This window comes from Sebastes fasciatus, chromosome 15, assembly GCF_043250625.1.
Source record: "Sebastes fasciatus isolate fSebFas1 chromosome 15, fSebFas1.pri, whole genome shotgun sequence".
In the NCBI taxonomy this organism is placed as follows: Eukaryota; Metazoa; Chordata; class Actinopteri; order Perciformes; family Sebastidae; genus Sebastes; species Sebastes fasciatus.
In genome coordinates, this window is record NC_133809.1 from 32,345,803 (window position 1) to 32,361,828 (window position 16,026).

The window sequence follows — 16,026 nt, forward strand, 5'->3', positions numbered from 1 at the left end:
ACAGCCGTCCAATCACAGAAAGCGCTGTTAGACGGTGATTATGGAAACCAACATGGCAGCCTGCTGGAGCTGCACACTGTTGGAAGGTTGTTAGTTTAAAGGTTGTCACAGAAAGAGAGTGTAGAGATGCTCAGCCTGACGATCACAGAGGATAAAGGTTGTCACAGAAAGAGAGTGTAGAGATGCTCAGCCGGACGATCACAGAGGATAAAGGTTGTCACAGAAAGAGAGTGTAGAGATGCTCAGCCGGACGATCACAGAGGATAAAGGTTGTCACAGAAAGAGAGTGTAGAGATGCTCAGCCGGACGATCACAGAGGATAAAGGTTTTCACAGAAAGAGAGTGTAGAGATGCTCAGCCGGACGATCACAGAGGTGAGTACCACTGCTCCGCTTCTTCGTTTTATTCACTCCTGAGTGTTCAGTGTGTTCACCGCGTTTACCTGCAGCTAAACGGCCTCTGGACCTTTGATGCTGTCAATACACAACTATATACAATATACATACAATGTATAACATACAATAACAATACAATAACAATACAATAACATACAATAGCATACAATAAAAATACAATAACATACAATAACAATACAATAACATACAATAACAATACAATAACATACAATAACAATACAATAACAATACAATAACATACAATAACATACAATAAAAATACAATAACATACAATAACAATACAATAAAAATACAATAACATACAATAACATACAATAACAATACAACATACAATAACAATACAATACAATAACAATACAATAACATACAATAACATACAATAACAATACAATAAAATACAATAACATACAATAACAATACAATAACAATACAATAACATACAATAACAATACAATAACATACAATAACAATACAATAAAAATACAATAACATACAATAACAATACAATACACAACTAGCTGAAGGGAAATAATACACAATGTGTAATACTGTTGCTCCCTAACTAGCAACAGCTCCAACATCTGATCAGGCAACCGTTTAAAACCTTCTGTCTGCTTATTGTGCTTTCTGCATATGAGAGAACTAGTAGAACGTAGTTGTATGAACAGTATGTAGTAGAAGATGATGCAGCTGATGTGAACTAACCCAGTGAGCTAGACTGCTCAACCATCAGGCTTTATAAAGTTACTAACGAGATGTGTTGGTGTGAAGGAAGTAGTCCCGTCCATCAATGAAACAATGACACCACTGTCTTTCATAGTTGTTGAGGAACTATACAGGTATTTTATTTAACTTAAGTAAAATTAGCAATACGTTTATTTAACCTTAAGTAAGTAAAGGTATGCAAGAATTAGCAGATACATGTACTAAGTGTCAAAAATAAAGGTATTCATTATGCAGAATGACCCCATTCAGAGTGTAATATTTATAATTAATATATTATTGGAATACTGACTGATTGATAGATAGATTGATAAATAGCTAGATAGATATACTGTAATGCCTATTTCTCTCCTCAGATGTTCTCAGAATCATCTTGTAGTGCACGGTTTAGCTGTAAAATTAGAAAGTTTGTGACCCGGCAGCCATGTTGAGATCAGTTGGGGAAATACCAAGCACCGCCCACCAGCCAGAGCACACTTTCTCATTTTACAGCTAAACCGTGCACTACAAGATGTTTCTAAAAAATCTGAGGAGAGAAATAGGCATTACAGTAACAGAATATTGATTCATATTTGATCAGCGCTACCTAGTTTGATCGTTTGGTCGAAGTTGGTTGACAGCTGCCTCCGTTGAATGAACAGCCAATAGGAACGCTGAAAGGTTATTATGGAATTTTTGACCAATGATGCCAAAAACATTCTGTCTACTGCAGCTTTAAGTGGAGTAGAATAAAGTATGATAAAATGTCATCTCAAATAAAGTACACAAACCTCAAAATTGTACTCAACTACAGTATTATGCCCTTTTCATGGAAGGTATTTTAAGATAAAAAGTCAGAAAAGCACCGGGATGCTGCGTCAGTGTCCTGGTGTTGTGCATGCTGGCTCGCTGTCATGGCTTACTGGGACACTTGAATAGTACATGGCCAATATTAATGTAAGAGTAACACCTGTGCTTTTCCTACTATGACAAGCTAAAATGTCTGCTGTGAAAGGGGTCTATTGAGTAAAACTAGAATGGCACTTGGAGAGCGCAGACCTCCGCCCCCCTCTTCGCGCAGCTTGCGCCATCATCCACGTGTATTTTAGTTCGTCGAGATCAGCTGTACGTTACGTAGCATCGTAAAACACTTCATTCAAACTGGACAGAAACAAAATAAAACTCACCTAAACCGTTGTTCTTACTCTTTCCAACAATAACCAAGTGTGCTTTGGTTGAACTCATCTGTAATTTTACAGAGCTTAGTGTGAAAAAACGCTGAATCTACAGTTGTCCTCCCCATCACCCCACCCCCCGCTCTCTCAGGTCATGCGTCATCAACGCGTCATCAGTTACACTGTGCATGTGTTATACCCAGAGGTCTTAATGTTCTGATCGGAATCCTTAAAAATATTCCTGAATCCGGATCATGATCCAGATCGCCACCAAAATCTAATGGATTGTTCATGTGCCACACCCCACCCCTCCAAAAAATGTCATTCAAATCCATCGCAGACTTTTGGAGTAATCCTGCAAACGGACAAACCAACAAACCAACGCCGGTGAAAACATAACCTCCTACCTAGGCCTTCGGCCTTGGCAGAGGTAATAACTGATTGACATTCCACCACTGGTATTTCATCATTGTTCTTTCTCCAGGTGTCTTTGGCGCTCAGGGAGGGAAGAATCTCTCCAACAGAGCTCTGTAGGAAGTGTCTGAACCACATCAAGAAAACACAACATCTTAATGCTTACATCACTGTGACAGAGGAGTTGGCACTGAAGCAGGCTCAAGAAGCAGAAACCAGACTGCTGAGAGGTGGGGACAGCGTGTATTTCTATATATTCTGTGTTACAGTCGAAGGTGTTACTGATCTTGTTTTCCCTCAGGTGCCCCCAAAGGTCTACTGGATGGAATCCCATTTACAGTCAAAGACAACTTCTGCACAGAAAATATCAAGACTACATGTGCTTCCAGAATGCTTAAAGGTGTGTGTGTGAACCTCAGTGAAAGTTGCTGTGTCTTTTATTTTCCAATGATAACCTGCCGTTACTTGTGCTACAGACTACACTCCACCATACAATGCTACAGTGGTCCAGAAGCTTTTTGACCAAGGGGCTGTTCTTATGGGGAAGTCCAACATGGATGAGTTTGCTATGGGGTAAGGCCATTATTATCAATGTCAGAATACACATGAAACATGTTAAAAAGTTATGCAAGACAGTAAAGGTAAATCTGAACGGTGATGATACGACAATAGAACCCGTTTATACAGCTCAGCTGTTTATGCATGCCATGATATTTTCACACTTGTCTTGTTGTGTTACTGTATGGAGCCAGGCTTCACAGTCAACTGTCAAACCTGTTGCATCGCTATATAAACAAGCACTGAAAATAATGGATCAAAAACAAAGGAAAAGGCATCACTGTATAATTCTGAAAAAAGTATAATCTGCTCAGTTTTGATAGTTTTATCAAGTTTTCTTTTATCCAATTGATTTTTAAATATGTGAACAATCTCTCCCCAGCTGTACTTTGTCCATATGTCACCGAAATGAATACCAATAGAATAGCCACTAGGGGATCAATGAATGGTAACTGCAGAGTGACACAACGCAAAACTACCTTCCGTCAGTCGTCTTTTAAGTAAAAGGAATAAATATTTGGAACACCCTACCAACGGAAATAAAAATACAACCTGACCTGAAAATGTTTCTTGAAAAGGTGAAACACTGGCTGAAACTAAACCAAAACTGTGATTGCTGATTATTGATTGGGAACAAACATATGTAAATTGATTGTAATATACAATGTTGTATTATATTATTTTATGTATGATGTGCTATTATATAGCTTTATCTTTTTTTAAAAGCCTAACCTGGGACAAGGTCTGCAAATTAGCTACGTCTAGAAGTCCTATATACTGTACATTGCATCGGTTGCACTTTAATTAAGTGTAACAATCCCTACATGTATTGTCCCTGTCAAATAAAGAAATAAATAGCTGTGTACTCACAGCTTGCCTTTCAGTAACAGCTAGTTACAAATCCCAGTCTATTTTACAAATTGCTTGATGAAGCTGTTACTGCTGTGCAAACCTACAGTTGGAGACATTTTTTAGATTACTGGTTGTCATCGTCTTATTATACCCACGCGACAACGTAGTCGGGTATGCAGCGCTCCGCGTGTCTGTTTCGTTTCCAGAGCAGAACTCAGAAACTATTTAACTTAGGAACTTCAAATTTGGTGTAATGTTTGACAGTGTGGTCTAGTTGTGCCTTTTGGGGATTAGAATTGAGGAACTTCAGGAAGGTGAGCTAATAACAAGCTACATTGTGCTCAGTAGACTAATTCCATTAGTTCATAAAGGGCAAAACCTTTGGCCCTACTTTAGTAGGGGTCAAGCAGTGAGCGGGGGATGTGAGCCATGCTCACTTTTGCCTTGTGTATTTATTTGTTTATTTGTCTCTCAGTGCAGGCAGTACTGACGGGGCTTTCGGTCCGGTGAGAAACCCCTGGGGCTATGCGGCTCCCTACAGAGAGCAGACCGGGGCAGCGCTAGACTCTGACTGGGTCATCACTGGAGGAAGTTCAGGAGGAAGTGCTGCAGCTGTGGCCTCACTCACCAGCTACCTGTGAGGGAACACATTCATATGCACTGGTTACAAAGGAAATATTTGATTGAAAAGGGTGATTACAAATCAAAATGTACTGTTTTGGTAATTACTTGGCAGGGCTTTGGGTTCAGACACAGGTGGTTCTACTCGTAACCCCGGAGCACTGTGTGGCGTTGTGGCCCTGAAGCCCACTTATGGTCTGCTGTCCAGACATGGTCTCATCCCCCTGGTCAACTCCATGGACGTCCCCGGCATTATGACCCGCAGCGTCAGTGACGCAGCCATCGTCTTAGGTAGGACACTATTGATGACCTGTCATTAGACGAATGTTGAACGTCATCCGGTCCTACATAAACAAGACTTGGTCAAAACCGAGCATATGTCTGGACTGTGTACGGTCAGTCTATGAATATGTGGCTAAATTGTTACACAAATAGTCAGTGGTCATGTCTGTAATGTTAAATCCAGTACTGGTACATCCACAGCCTCCGTCCTTTTAATGCTTCCCATTCATTGTCTATGTAAGCAGCCGTGCAATGCATTCTGGTAGCGTGGCGGCGTGATTCAAGAGACGGGGCGCCGCGGCCGCTCCTCATTTGCATAAAGTTGAGGTCTAGGCTACTTTATGACTCTCGGCATGACTCTGGAAACTCCCGAGAAAATTTTAAACTAACCGTTTTTGATCCAAAATAAACCCAATCCAAATTTCTTTTTAAAGCACATTTAAAAAATCAAAAGTTGACCCAAGTGCTTTACAAAATAAAGACAGATTCAGCAACTGCATGGCTTATTTCTGACATAAAATGTTTATTGAACTGTTTTCATGATGTAAGAGAGGAAAGTTTCCTAAGGAGCTGCCATGTTGGTGTCACTCAGTCAACGTCAGGCTGGCCTTCTGCAGTCCAGCCAAAACCCTTTCTTGCTCTTGAATATGGTCATTCTACATTTCCAGCTCTTTGAGGGCTTTGAATTGCACTTATCTGGTTTAAGGGAATGTTTGTAACTTTTTACACGTATAAATCACCCGCGTCGGTTTCCAATGCGCGCTCGCATGTCGTAGTCCCTTTTATTATGCCGGCCTCCCAAAGTGCAATCGGTGCTTAATATTTACAAAAGGTGAAAAAATTGAAAATAAGCTATGTACACAAACATCAAATAGCACTGAAAATTGAGTTCCTCAATAACTCCATACTTTTCTGTTGGCAAAAAACCAATCCAAATTGCAACATATTTATGCTGCAACATGACATCAAAAACGCGCGAGAGCGCCCTTTTTAACGGGGGGATTTGTTACGGCCCCGTTTCGCTCGTCAAACCCATGAATGGGACATGACAGGATGGACAGGCAGCATTTCAGCTACTGGTCAGTGAGAATAATGTTTGTTTGAATATATGCGTATAGGAAACAGCAGAACAATCAAGTGTGCATGTCGCGGGGTTCTATTTCAAAACTCCGTACAACATGAAAAACAGTTTAGGGGAGAGGGATATGTCGCGATGTGTTTTAACTTCGGAGTGAATCAGGAAGGCAGCGGAGAAATGTTTGGCGTGTGTGTGTGTGTGCTGCCTGCAGGCAGCAGGCCAGTGGCGCAGCAGCGCAGCGGAGAAATGTTGGTGTGTGCGGCCTGAGGTGATGTGTGTGCGCTGCCCACAGTCAGTGACGGCTACTCCGTCACACCAACACAAACTACACGGAAGCACCAAACCCGCAAAGTTGTATCTAGTGAAGCCCGTCTGTTAAACAGTGTTGGCCGTGGTCGGAGGACGCGGAGGAGACCATAGCTTTGGTCTCCAAGACCGGAGTCTCTGCTGTACTCTGCTCCTCTGCCTGCCTTCACTCACACACCACGCTTGTTCTCGCTCCACCTCACATGCATGCACGCACAATACACACTGCGTTAGTTTAGCTCGTAGAATATCTAGTGAATGTTCAGTGGACGTTTGTGCAGAAATAACTGCTGCAGCTCCTCCAGACCAACAGAGGTTTCCCGTGTCTTGTGAAGTGACGGGGCTCCGCAGAGAGAAACGTTATCGTCTCCGACCGGTTGCCGGTGGCTCCCTCCGGCCGCGGTCGAGAGGCTGAAGCAGGAAAGATAAGATATTCCTTTATTAGTCCCACAGTGGGGAAATTTGCAAACACTAGGATCAGCATTGATTCATGGAGAGACCTTCGTCTGGTCAGCTAACATTACTGCCAAGCAGCTGAAAAATAGAGTGATATTGTGCTTTTAGCTGACGTGTGTCGCCTCACTGTTTTGAGCGATGCTCGTTCATGTCTATTTAGAGAGAGCAAGCGCGAGCAGCAGGACGCTGACTTTCGTTGACTTAACGACCACAGGTGTCACTGTTAACAAGCATTTCTGATTCTTACAACAGTCCCTTTAAATAAAGCAGAGGTTATCAATCTTTTTTCAGCTAAGGACCCCTTACAAGATAGAGAATATACCGGGGACCCCCCGTCATGTATGTCCCTTGGAATAATTTGACGTAGCCTATTATTTTGCACTTCTATAGTCTTAGTTATGTGAAAGAATACAAGAGAAATGTATTAGAAAGATATTAGACATGTATTAAACATATTTTTTAATCTAAAAGTTATATATTTGTTAGATTAGAATGTAATATAAGAACTATTGTAGATTTAAAAATGAAAATATTATTCTTTGATTTATGAAGCTTATTGTTAAAAAAGAAAATTCTATCATGATAATTTAAATGAATGAATCTGAAAACTTTTCACGGACCCCATGCCACGTTTTTACGATAGTTACAGATCTTGTTTGTAACAAGCACACAGTTCTCATCCTGCAATGTAAACAAGGTACAATTTAAAATGTAAAAAAGAAAAAATGGCTTCGTGAATTTTTCACAAGGAAGGAAGTGCATTCAACACATTTGTTAGACCTCAAGGATACAAACAATGTGTTTTGGTGAGACAACACTCCACAGGGCACCTTTGAATCTATCCATGTAATGGAACAAAATGTGACATTGTTAATGAATCAGTATAGCAGCTCAACAGTGTTGTGCATTTGTCATACTGCGATCAAATAATGGACCTAACCTGGGTTTTGCTATGTCACACAGGTATCCTCCAAGGCCTTGATATTAAAGATTCAACAACAACTCCTGCTCCCTCATCACTGACAGAGTTACCTGAACACTTTGATGTCAGGAACATCTGCGTAGGCATTCCTAAGGTGAGTTTAGCTCAGTATTAAAATCATCTTCTCCACTCTATTATCTCAGCATCACCGGCACCACCTTTTCCTTCAAATTAATTGGAATAGTCAAAGACTTAAGCATTTCAAAGGTAGTTTCCACTTGCAAAGTATTATACAAATCTCATTTTAAATGTAAGATGTTTAAGTTTTGTTGTAAATATGAAAAACTTGAAGAGTACTGCAGTTCTAAAGCTATCAGAAACAAAACTTATGATGCGTAACAGACTTGTACTACATCAAATACGCAACATTACAGTCATCAATCTGACTGGAGAAGAAACTGTTGATATTATGATGATTTTTGTTACATATCTTCTGTTTTTTTTAGATGAAAACTAGGGCTGTCAATCAATTAAAATATTTAATCGTGATTAATCGCATGATGGTTCATAGTTAATCACAACTGATCACAAATTAATCGCACATTTTTTTATCGGTAAAAAATGTACCTTAAAAGGAGATTTGTATATAAATATTTAATACTCTTATCAACATGGGTGGGTAAATATTCTGCTTTATGGAAATGTATGTATATATTTATTATTGTAAATCAATTAACAACACAAAACAATGACAGATATTGATCCAGAAACCCTCACAGGTACTGCATTTAGTATAAAACAATATGCTCCAATCATAACATGGCAAACTGCAGCCCAACAGGCAACAACAGCTGTCAGTGTGTCAGTGTGCTGACTTGACTATGACTTGCCCCAAACTGCATGTGATTATCATAAAGTGGGCATGTCTGTAAAGGGGAGACTCGTGGGTACCCATAGAACCCATTTACATTCACTGATCTGGAGGTCAGAGGTCAAGGGACGCCTTTGAAAATGGCCATGACAGTTTTTCCTCGCCAAAATTTAGCGTAAGTTTGGAGCGTTATTTAACCTCCTTCACAACAAGCTAGTATGTCATGGTTGGTACCGATGGATCCCTTAGGTTTTGTAGTTACATATGATGCCCGCTACAACCTAAAAATTGGCAGTTGTGTTAATGTGTTAAAGAAATTAGTGGCGTTAAAATAAAGTTGTGATATCGCGTTAACTTTGACAGCCCTGATGAAAACCATGGCATGTCCTGTACTTGAAGTTTGTGTGTCTTAGCAGCGATATCATCAAGACAAATTCTTTGTAGAGTATATTATATGTATGGTTCTGATTAAAAAAAAAAAAAAAAAATTTAATATCTCTGTGAACACAGATGCATGGCTCAGAGGGTAGAGCAGGTCGTCCACCAATCGTAAGGTCGGGGGTTTGGTCCCCGGCTGCTCCGGGTCACATGTCAATGTGTCCTTGAGCAAGACACTTAACCCCAAATTGCTCCCGAAGGCATAGCCATCGGTGTGTGTGAATGAGTATTTAGATTAGATCCTGATTGAGGTTGGTACCTTAGCAGCCTCTGCCATCAGTGTATGAATGTGTGTGTGAATGGGTGAATGCTGACATGTAGTGTAAAGAGCTTTGAGTGGTCGGAAGACTAGAAAGGAGCTATATAAATGCAAGTCCAATAACCAGTGATTTCCTAAAGCTGCTTGACTTTCCTGTCTCCTAATGTGTGTCAGGAGTACCACGCCCCGGGGCTGTCTGAGGAGACTGTAGCACAATGGAGCCGTCTTGCTGACATGTTTGAGAGGGCGGGGGCGCAGGTGAAGCAAGTATCCCTTCCCCACACCCAGTACTCCATTGTGTGTTACCGCGTTCTGTGCCATGCTGAGGTGGCATCTAACATGGCCCGTTTTGACGGCCTAGAATACGGTATGAACCAGTATGCAATATTTCAAGGTTGCAGTGTGGAGCATTTTACACATTATCACACATTACTTTACACTGTTGGATTATTTAACTGTAGAAAATCAGAAAAGGTATTGCTATTGATTTCCATCCCTCTTCTGTCAGGCCATCGTAGCGAGGTGGACAGCTCGACAGAGGCCATGTATGCCTCGAGCCGACACGAGGGCTTCAACGATGTAGTGAGAGGGAGGATACTGTCTGGGAACTACTTCCTGCTCAAACAGTAAGACAACAGATTGAACCTGCTTGCACCCTTCTGCTTCAGTTCATTAACTACACACCAGTGTCAAGGTGACAGTGTGTCACTTTATCGCTTTGACCTTTTCTCCTTGACCTTTTTATGAGCACATTTGGTTATTTGATTCTATTTGAAGAAAAAGGTAACGCCTGCACACTACTGATGCCACGATATTTGTATTGATGTTTCAATCCTGCTTGGATCTTTGTCAGGTCAAAATGTTTAAAAAAGTGGAAACCACATCCATATTTTTACACAAAGCACACCGATAGGCAAACTAGCTCGATGACGGCAGGTGTAGTTCATCCAAAACACCAGTGTGATAAAACATCCACAAACAATTCACAATATGTACATAAAAACAGTAATACAAAAGCCATACTTTTAAAAATCATACTTTTAAATATCAAACATGTTATTTATAAACATTATGTCATTCATCATCACATATATCAGAAAATCCATCACCTACGTTGAAAAATATTACATTACGTTGAGGTAGAGGAAAAAGGAAAGAGGAAATGTTTAATGGTCAGTGTATCGTTTGGTCATTCCATTTTCCTTTCGCAAAAGGATATTAAAATACAAAAATTATGTTATTTGATTTTCATTTTAAAATAAAAAATGTAAATAGAAATACAAGGTGTTTTTCATTATCAGGGTCAAAAAGGGATAAACTAAACTTAAAAAACAGGTTGATTGACAATTTGTATTTCTAAAAACAAAAAATAAAATCACTAGAAGACAGAAACAAAAAACGTTTTTTATATTCTGTGACCGTTAGTCGTGTTAGAGCGCGTATGAGGCACTGTAATAGTACAGGAACCTCTTAATTTTGAAGATTTTTTGCCAAGTTGCTGGTACTTATTATTTTGATAATAAATAACAATTCGGTAAATTTATATCTATATATTTATTTGCTACTTTTTGTTTTACAAAGTTAAGACAGCGATGTTTAAGTCTAGCCTGATGTTTCCTTACACATAAAAGAATGATCCCAGTCACCTCCACCCAGTGAGGCATACAGCTGATTAATTAAACTCTGGTATCGGATCAGTACTCAGTATCGACCGATACCCAAAGCCCAGGTATCACTATTGCTATCTGGACTGAAAAAGTCGGATCGGTGCATCCGTACCTTCTAAATAAGATATCTATATCAAATCCCTATATGGAAAAAAGACACACCTGTTGTATACAACATTACAAATATGTATGTCAGAATATATAAATATAACTGTATATATAGAAAGAGCCATCATAGTACAACCACTGTTAATTGTTTTAGAGAAAAAGTTTGATCTCATCCTCTTGATTCAGACCTCTAGGTGTAAGAGTCTGGAGAATGAACATATAGTAGCTTTCTCTTTGGAGTAAGACGGTATTTAATTCTCCTCCTCGTCTTGGAGATCTAACTTGCTCGATGTCAATGTATCTGAGAGAAGCTACTGGGTGATTTGCCTCTGCCACCCGGCTACGCTGATCCCGGTTCCGGATGCAGCTCCTGTGCTCTGCAAACACACATTTGGTTATTTGCCAAGTTGTCTTTCATGAAATATATGAGAGAATAAAATTGTCCGGTGGAGCTGTAATATTTCTGAAACGGCAAGGTTAACTGTCGGCATCCTCACCCTCATTTTGCCAGGAACTACCAGCACTACTTTCTAAAGGCTCAGAAAGTCCGCCGGTTGATCGCAGATGATTTCAAACACGTGTTCAGATCGGGCGTGGACGTGCTGCTGACGCCCACCACTCTGACTGATGCAGCCCGTTACTCCGACTTCACACAGGAAGACAACCAAACACGCAGCGCGCAGGAAGACGTCTTCACCCAGCCTGTCAACATTGCAGGTACAGAGAGGAAACTGTTCATGTATAGGATGTGTGGGAGGATTCAGGAACTTTCACCCAAAACTACTTCAGTTTTGTTTGTGCTTCTTATTTTACATCCTATAACAAAGGCTCGTTGGACCACAAATGTCATGGTGAAATGAAAAAGGGGAAATGAGTATTTTACTTCTCTGTTTTCTTTGTTGATCTCTGGGTAGATAAACATGACCTGGTCAACACATGTAATACAGGAGTGTGTTTACATCGAGTACCATTTTTTCTCCAAACTAACCTGTAACTAACATTTAGATCCTAATCATTGCCTTTCCCTGAACTTCCCTCACTCTTTTGTTTTTCTCACCCCAGGTCTCCCTGCTGTTTCTGTGCCAACTGCTTTATCAAGACGGGGCCTCCCTATTGGTTTGCAGCTCATAGCCCCCGCCCTCCAAGACATGAAGCTGCTCAGTGTTGCCCGATGGATCGAGCAAAGGGTTGGGTTTCCCTCCATCAGTGACTATGGAGACTCCAGCAAGAGCAGGTGTGACACAGGAATGTCCAAAAGAGAGCAGACTTCAGCTGTATGAAAAGAACTGTGGACACCAGGGACTGACTGTTGACAAAGGCACATATAATGGACTTTAAAGTAACTACTTTTCTTGACTTGTACGATGCCTTTTCCTTGATGGAATGAAACACAAGGGATGGACTCAGTGCTTTATAACATGCCTCATATTTGAAGTGCAGGGACATTGTGTTTAATCTGCGACATGCTGCTGTATTTGTTGTCTGAAAGTGGTGCTATTAAATATATGCAAAATGGTGATTTATTGATAGAGTGATATTTATTAAATGTCATTTTATTATTTAATTATTATTGAAATTGTTTTCAAGCACTATTGTCTAATCAAGTAGACACACTTCCTGCTAAAATGCTGTTCTTTACCTGCATTTGTTTACTTGTTGATTGAGAGTATTTGGGTCATGCTAGCACGTGGCTCTAGAGGTGGCCAGGTTGCTCTCTTGGACGGTCAGTAGGTCCGCCACTTTGGTCCAGACTGAAATATTTCCACAATATTGGAGGGATTGCCATGAAACTTTGTACATTCATGAATCATGGAAGGTCCTCAGAGAGAGTGATCTCCTGACTTTTCCTCCCGCACCACCATGGGGTTCACATTTTTGATTTTTAGTGAAATTTCAATTGTCCAATACTTTGTTTTATGACCAAATACCTGTTAAATTAATGAAATAAATTACCATGAGCCTCAGCTGTTCTCTGTTTTTAGTGCTAATGGTGAACATAACACCTGCTAAACATCAGCATGTCGTTGTGAACATGTTAGCATGGTTGCATACTTTTATATTCAATTAAAGCAGCAGTGGGTAGAAATGGAGCAAATATGATTTAAAAAAAGTTATTTTATAAAACAGTCACTATATCCTGACAGTAGTGCAAGAGACAGGTAATCTGAAAAAAATCATATTCCTCTGTGTCCTCCAGTGTCCTTTGGTGCTCCTAACGGCATCTGGAAGATTTCACAGACCGGAGGAAAACAAGCAATCAGAGCTGATCCTGAGCCTTGCTGTCTCTGAGCAGCTGTCAATCACTCACAAACTCTGATCAAAGGGTCAAACTAGGCAGCGCTGATCACATATGAATCAATATTCTGTTACTGTAATGCCATATCTCTCCTCAGATGTTCTCAGAAACATCTTGTAATGTACTGTTTAGCTGTAAAATGAGAAAGTTTGTGACCTGGCAGCCATGTTGAGATCAGTTGAGGAAATACCAAGCACTGCCCACCAGCCGGGGCAAACTTTCTCATTTTACAGCTAAACAGTACAAGACAGTACACTTGGACAGAGCCAGGCTAGCTGTTTCCCCCTGCTTCCAGGCTTCATGCTAAGCTAGGCTAATTACCATGTTTGCTCACAAAATATTTTTGACCAATTTCACCTTCACTGAAAATCTGACTGATCTTATTTGATCTCATATCCCGGCTCACTGCTGTGACCAGGCATTTACTTCTATCTCTTTCTCTTCTCTCTATCAGTCTATACTAAATTCGTTGTACATCTGTAAATTCTACCTATATATATTTCAGTTTCAGTATATTGTTTTGCCCAAAACAACAAAAGCAAACGTTTGCAACAGTCCGACTTCCTTTTGTATTCTGTAGAACAATTTTGACATGATTTACTTTACATGACTTCATATTAAGGAACCACATCATTCTCAGGATAAAGTGCTCTGCAAAAAAATTAAATGATCATGTTTTTAATTATTTTCTACAAATTAATATTTTTTTTAAACAAGAAAGAATAAGGCAGGTTGTTAATAATTAATAATATTTTATCTAAAAAATAAAAGGTGAAATATCCTTACTGCACTGGCAGATTTAGTCACTTGTTTTGAGAAAATAAAATTACAGACAAAAATGACAGCTAAGGAGATATTTGTAGTGTTGTGTTATTCAAGACCAAGTCCACCCTTCCCTAATTTTGTTACAATGCCCAGGAATCCCCAAATCCTGTTGCTACAATTAGCATGCAGCTAGCTACCTGCTAAATTTAGCACAAAACCTGTTGTACGTCAGCTGAAAGGAGGACACCTCAGTCTGAGAACAAGCAGCCAGCCACAGCAGGCCACATTGAGACTTAATTAAGAGAAAATGCCTTGTTGATGTCAGAGGTCAGAGGAGAATGGGCAGAGTGGTTGGAGATGATAGAAAGGCAACAGTAACTCAAATAACCACTCGTTACAACCAAAGTATGCAGAATACCATCTCTGAACGCACAACACGTCCAACCTTGAGGCAGACGGGCTACAGCAGCAGAAGACCACCCGGTACTAGCAAGGTGTACCTAATAAAGTGGCAGGTGAGTGTATATTAATTTATTAAACTGATAGTGTTTCAGTATATTGTTTTGCCAAAAACGACAAAAGCTGACATTGCAACAGTCATACTTCCTTCTGTATTCTATAGAACAATTTTGAAATAATTTGACATCACATCACTTCACTTTAAGGAACCATATCATTCTCAGTGAAAAGTGTGCACTGCAAAAAACTGAAATAATCATCCATCCATCCATCCAACCTTTATCTGTAACCGCTTATCCTTTTCATGGTCGCGGGGGGCTGGAGCCGATCCCAGCTGACATTGGGCAAAGGCTGAAATAATCATGTTTTCTACAAATTAGCCTAAACTTTTCTTGAAACAAGAAAGAATAAGGCATGTTTTTAATAATTAATAACATTTTATTTAAAAAAAAATAAAAAAGGTGAAATATTCTTACTCCACTGGCATTGTCAGTTGTTTTGAGATAATACATTTCCAGACAAAAAATTACTTGATAAGAAGAAGATATGGTGTTATTCAAGACCAGGTCCACCCTTCCCTAATTTTGGGAGTTTAGCCAGCCACAGCAGGCCACATGAAGACTAGAATAGGATTTAGATGCTTGTTAGAGCTGGTGCTCATGTTTCTGTACGTGCATTAGCAATTAAGAGCTCCATCTTTAAAGGAATAGTTAGACATTTTGGGAACTAGGCCTACACTTATTCACATTGTTTTAAGTTTGGACAGAGCCAGGCTAGCTGTTTCCGCCTGGTTCCAGGCTTTATTCTAAGCTAGGCTAATCACCTAGCTTCCAAAATATGGAATTAATAAAACTTTAAAAGATTTTCCTTTTAAAGTTACTTCCGCTCCTCTATGACAAAGGAAGTCATGCCACTGGTCGAAGTCATTCTAAATGGTTACAACATGAAGTAACAGTTTAAAAAATGGCTTCTAATCAGTCCATAACGTGGGTAGCCTATCTAAAAACGGAATTATGTGAAAACCGGTGTGGCAACTGAAATGTAGAGCTTTAAGTCTTGTTGTGTCCAATATCTCACACAGCAGAACACATGGAGCCCATGCTGGGCTCCTGTTTCCTCTGACATTCTCCTCTCTGGATGTGTGGATTTGCGTGGTATCTCCTCTCCTCTTTCATCATTGCTCCATCCCTCCCACCTGCCCAGCTCTTTCCAGTGCCTCTCATTTGATCCTGGTCTCTGTGTTCATTATGCAAATGTCGCCATCGTTCATGGTTGACAGAGAAGGACATGCTATTGAAATGAAAGCACAGGCTCCTCACATAAGCCATGTACAGTATGTCCATATAAAACAGTGAATGCCTATAATCTCTGCTTGACAGT

General features: G+C 40.0%; 1 protein-coding gene across 2 annotated transcripts; it reads left to right on the plus strand.

Annotated features, from left to right (window-relative positions):
- Positions 1-23: 23 nt before the first annotated feature.
- qrsl1 (glutaminyl-tRNA amidotransferase subunit QRSL1) lies at positions 24-12,645 on the plus strand. Of its 2 annotated transcripts, XM_074659966.1 has the most exons (12): positions 24-101; positions 326-374; positions 2,779-2,938; positions 3,010-3,108; positions 3,185-3,281; positions 4,594-4,755; positions 4,855-5,030; positions 7,825-7,937; positions 9,526-9,718; positions 9,860-9,977; positions 11,638-11,843; positions 12,189-12,645. In XM_074659966.1, exons 2-12 carry the CDS (start codon positions 351-353, stop codon positions 12,404-12,406), a joined length of 1,566 nt encoding a protein of 521 aa, XP_074516067.1. In that variant the 5' UTR covers positions 24-101; positions 326-350; the 3' UTR covers positions 12,407-12,645. The 2 variants fall into 2 exon arrangements, with proteins under 2 accessions (XP_074516067.1, XP_074516066.1); XM_074659965.1 differs by lacking the exon at positions 326-374 and having other exon boundaries at positions 29-316; positions 2,777-2,938.
- The last annotated feature ends 3,381 nt before the right edge of the window (positions 12,646-16,026 follow it).

Coding starts and splice junctions, on each gene's coding strand:
- qrsl1 (XM_074659966.1), top strand. CDS start 351: ATGCTCAGCCGGACGATCACAGAG. Junction 2,939..3,009: donor AGAAACCAGACTGCTGAGAG/GTGGGGACAGCG, acceptor GTTTTCCCTCAG/GTGCCCCCAAAGGTCTACTG. Junction 5,031..7,824: donor TGACGCAGCCATCGTCTTAG/GTAGGACACTAT, acceptor TATGTCACACAG/GTATCCTCCAAGGCCTTGAT.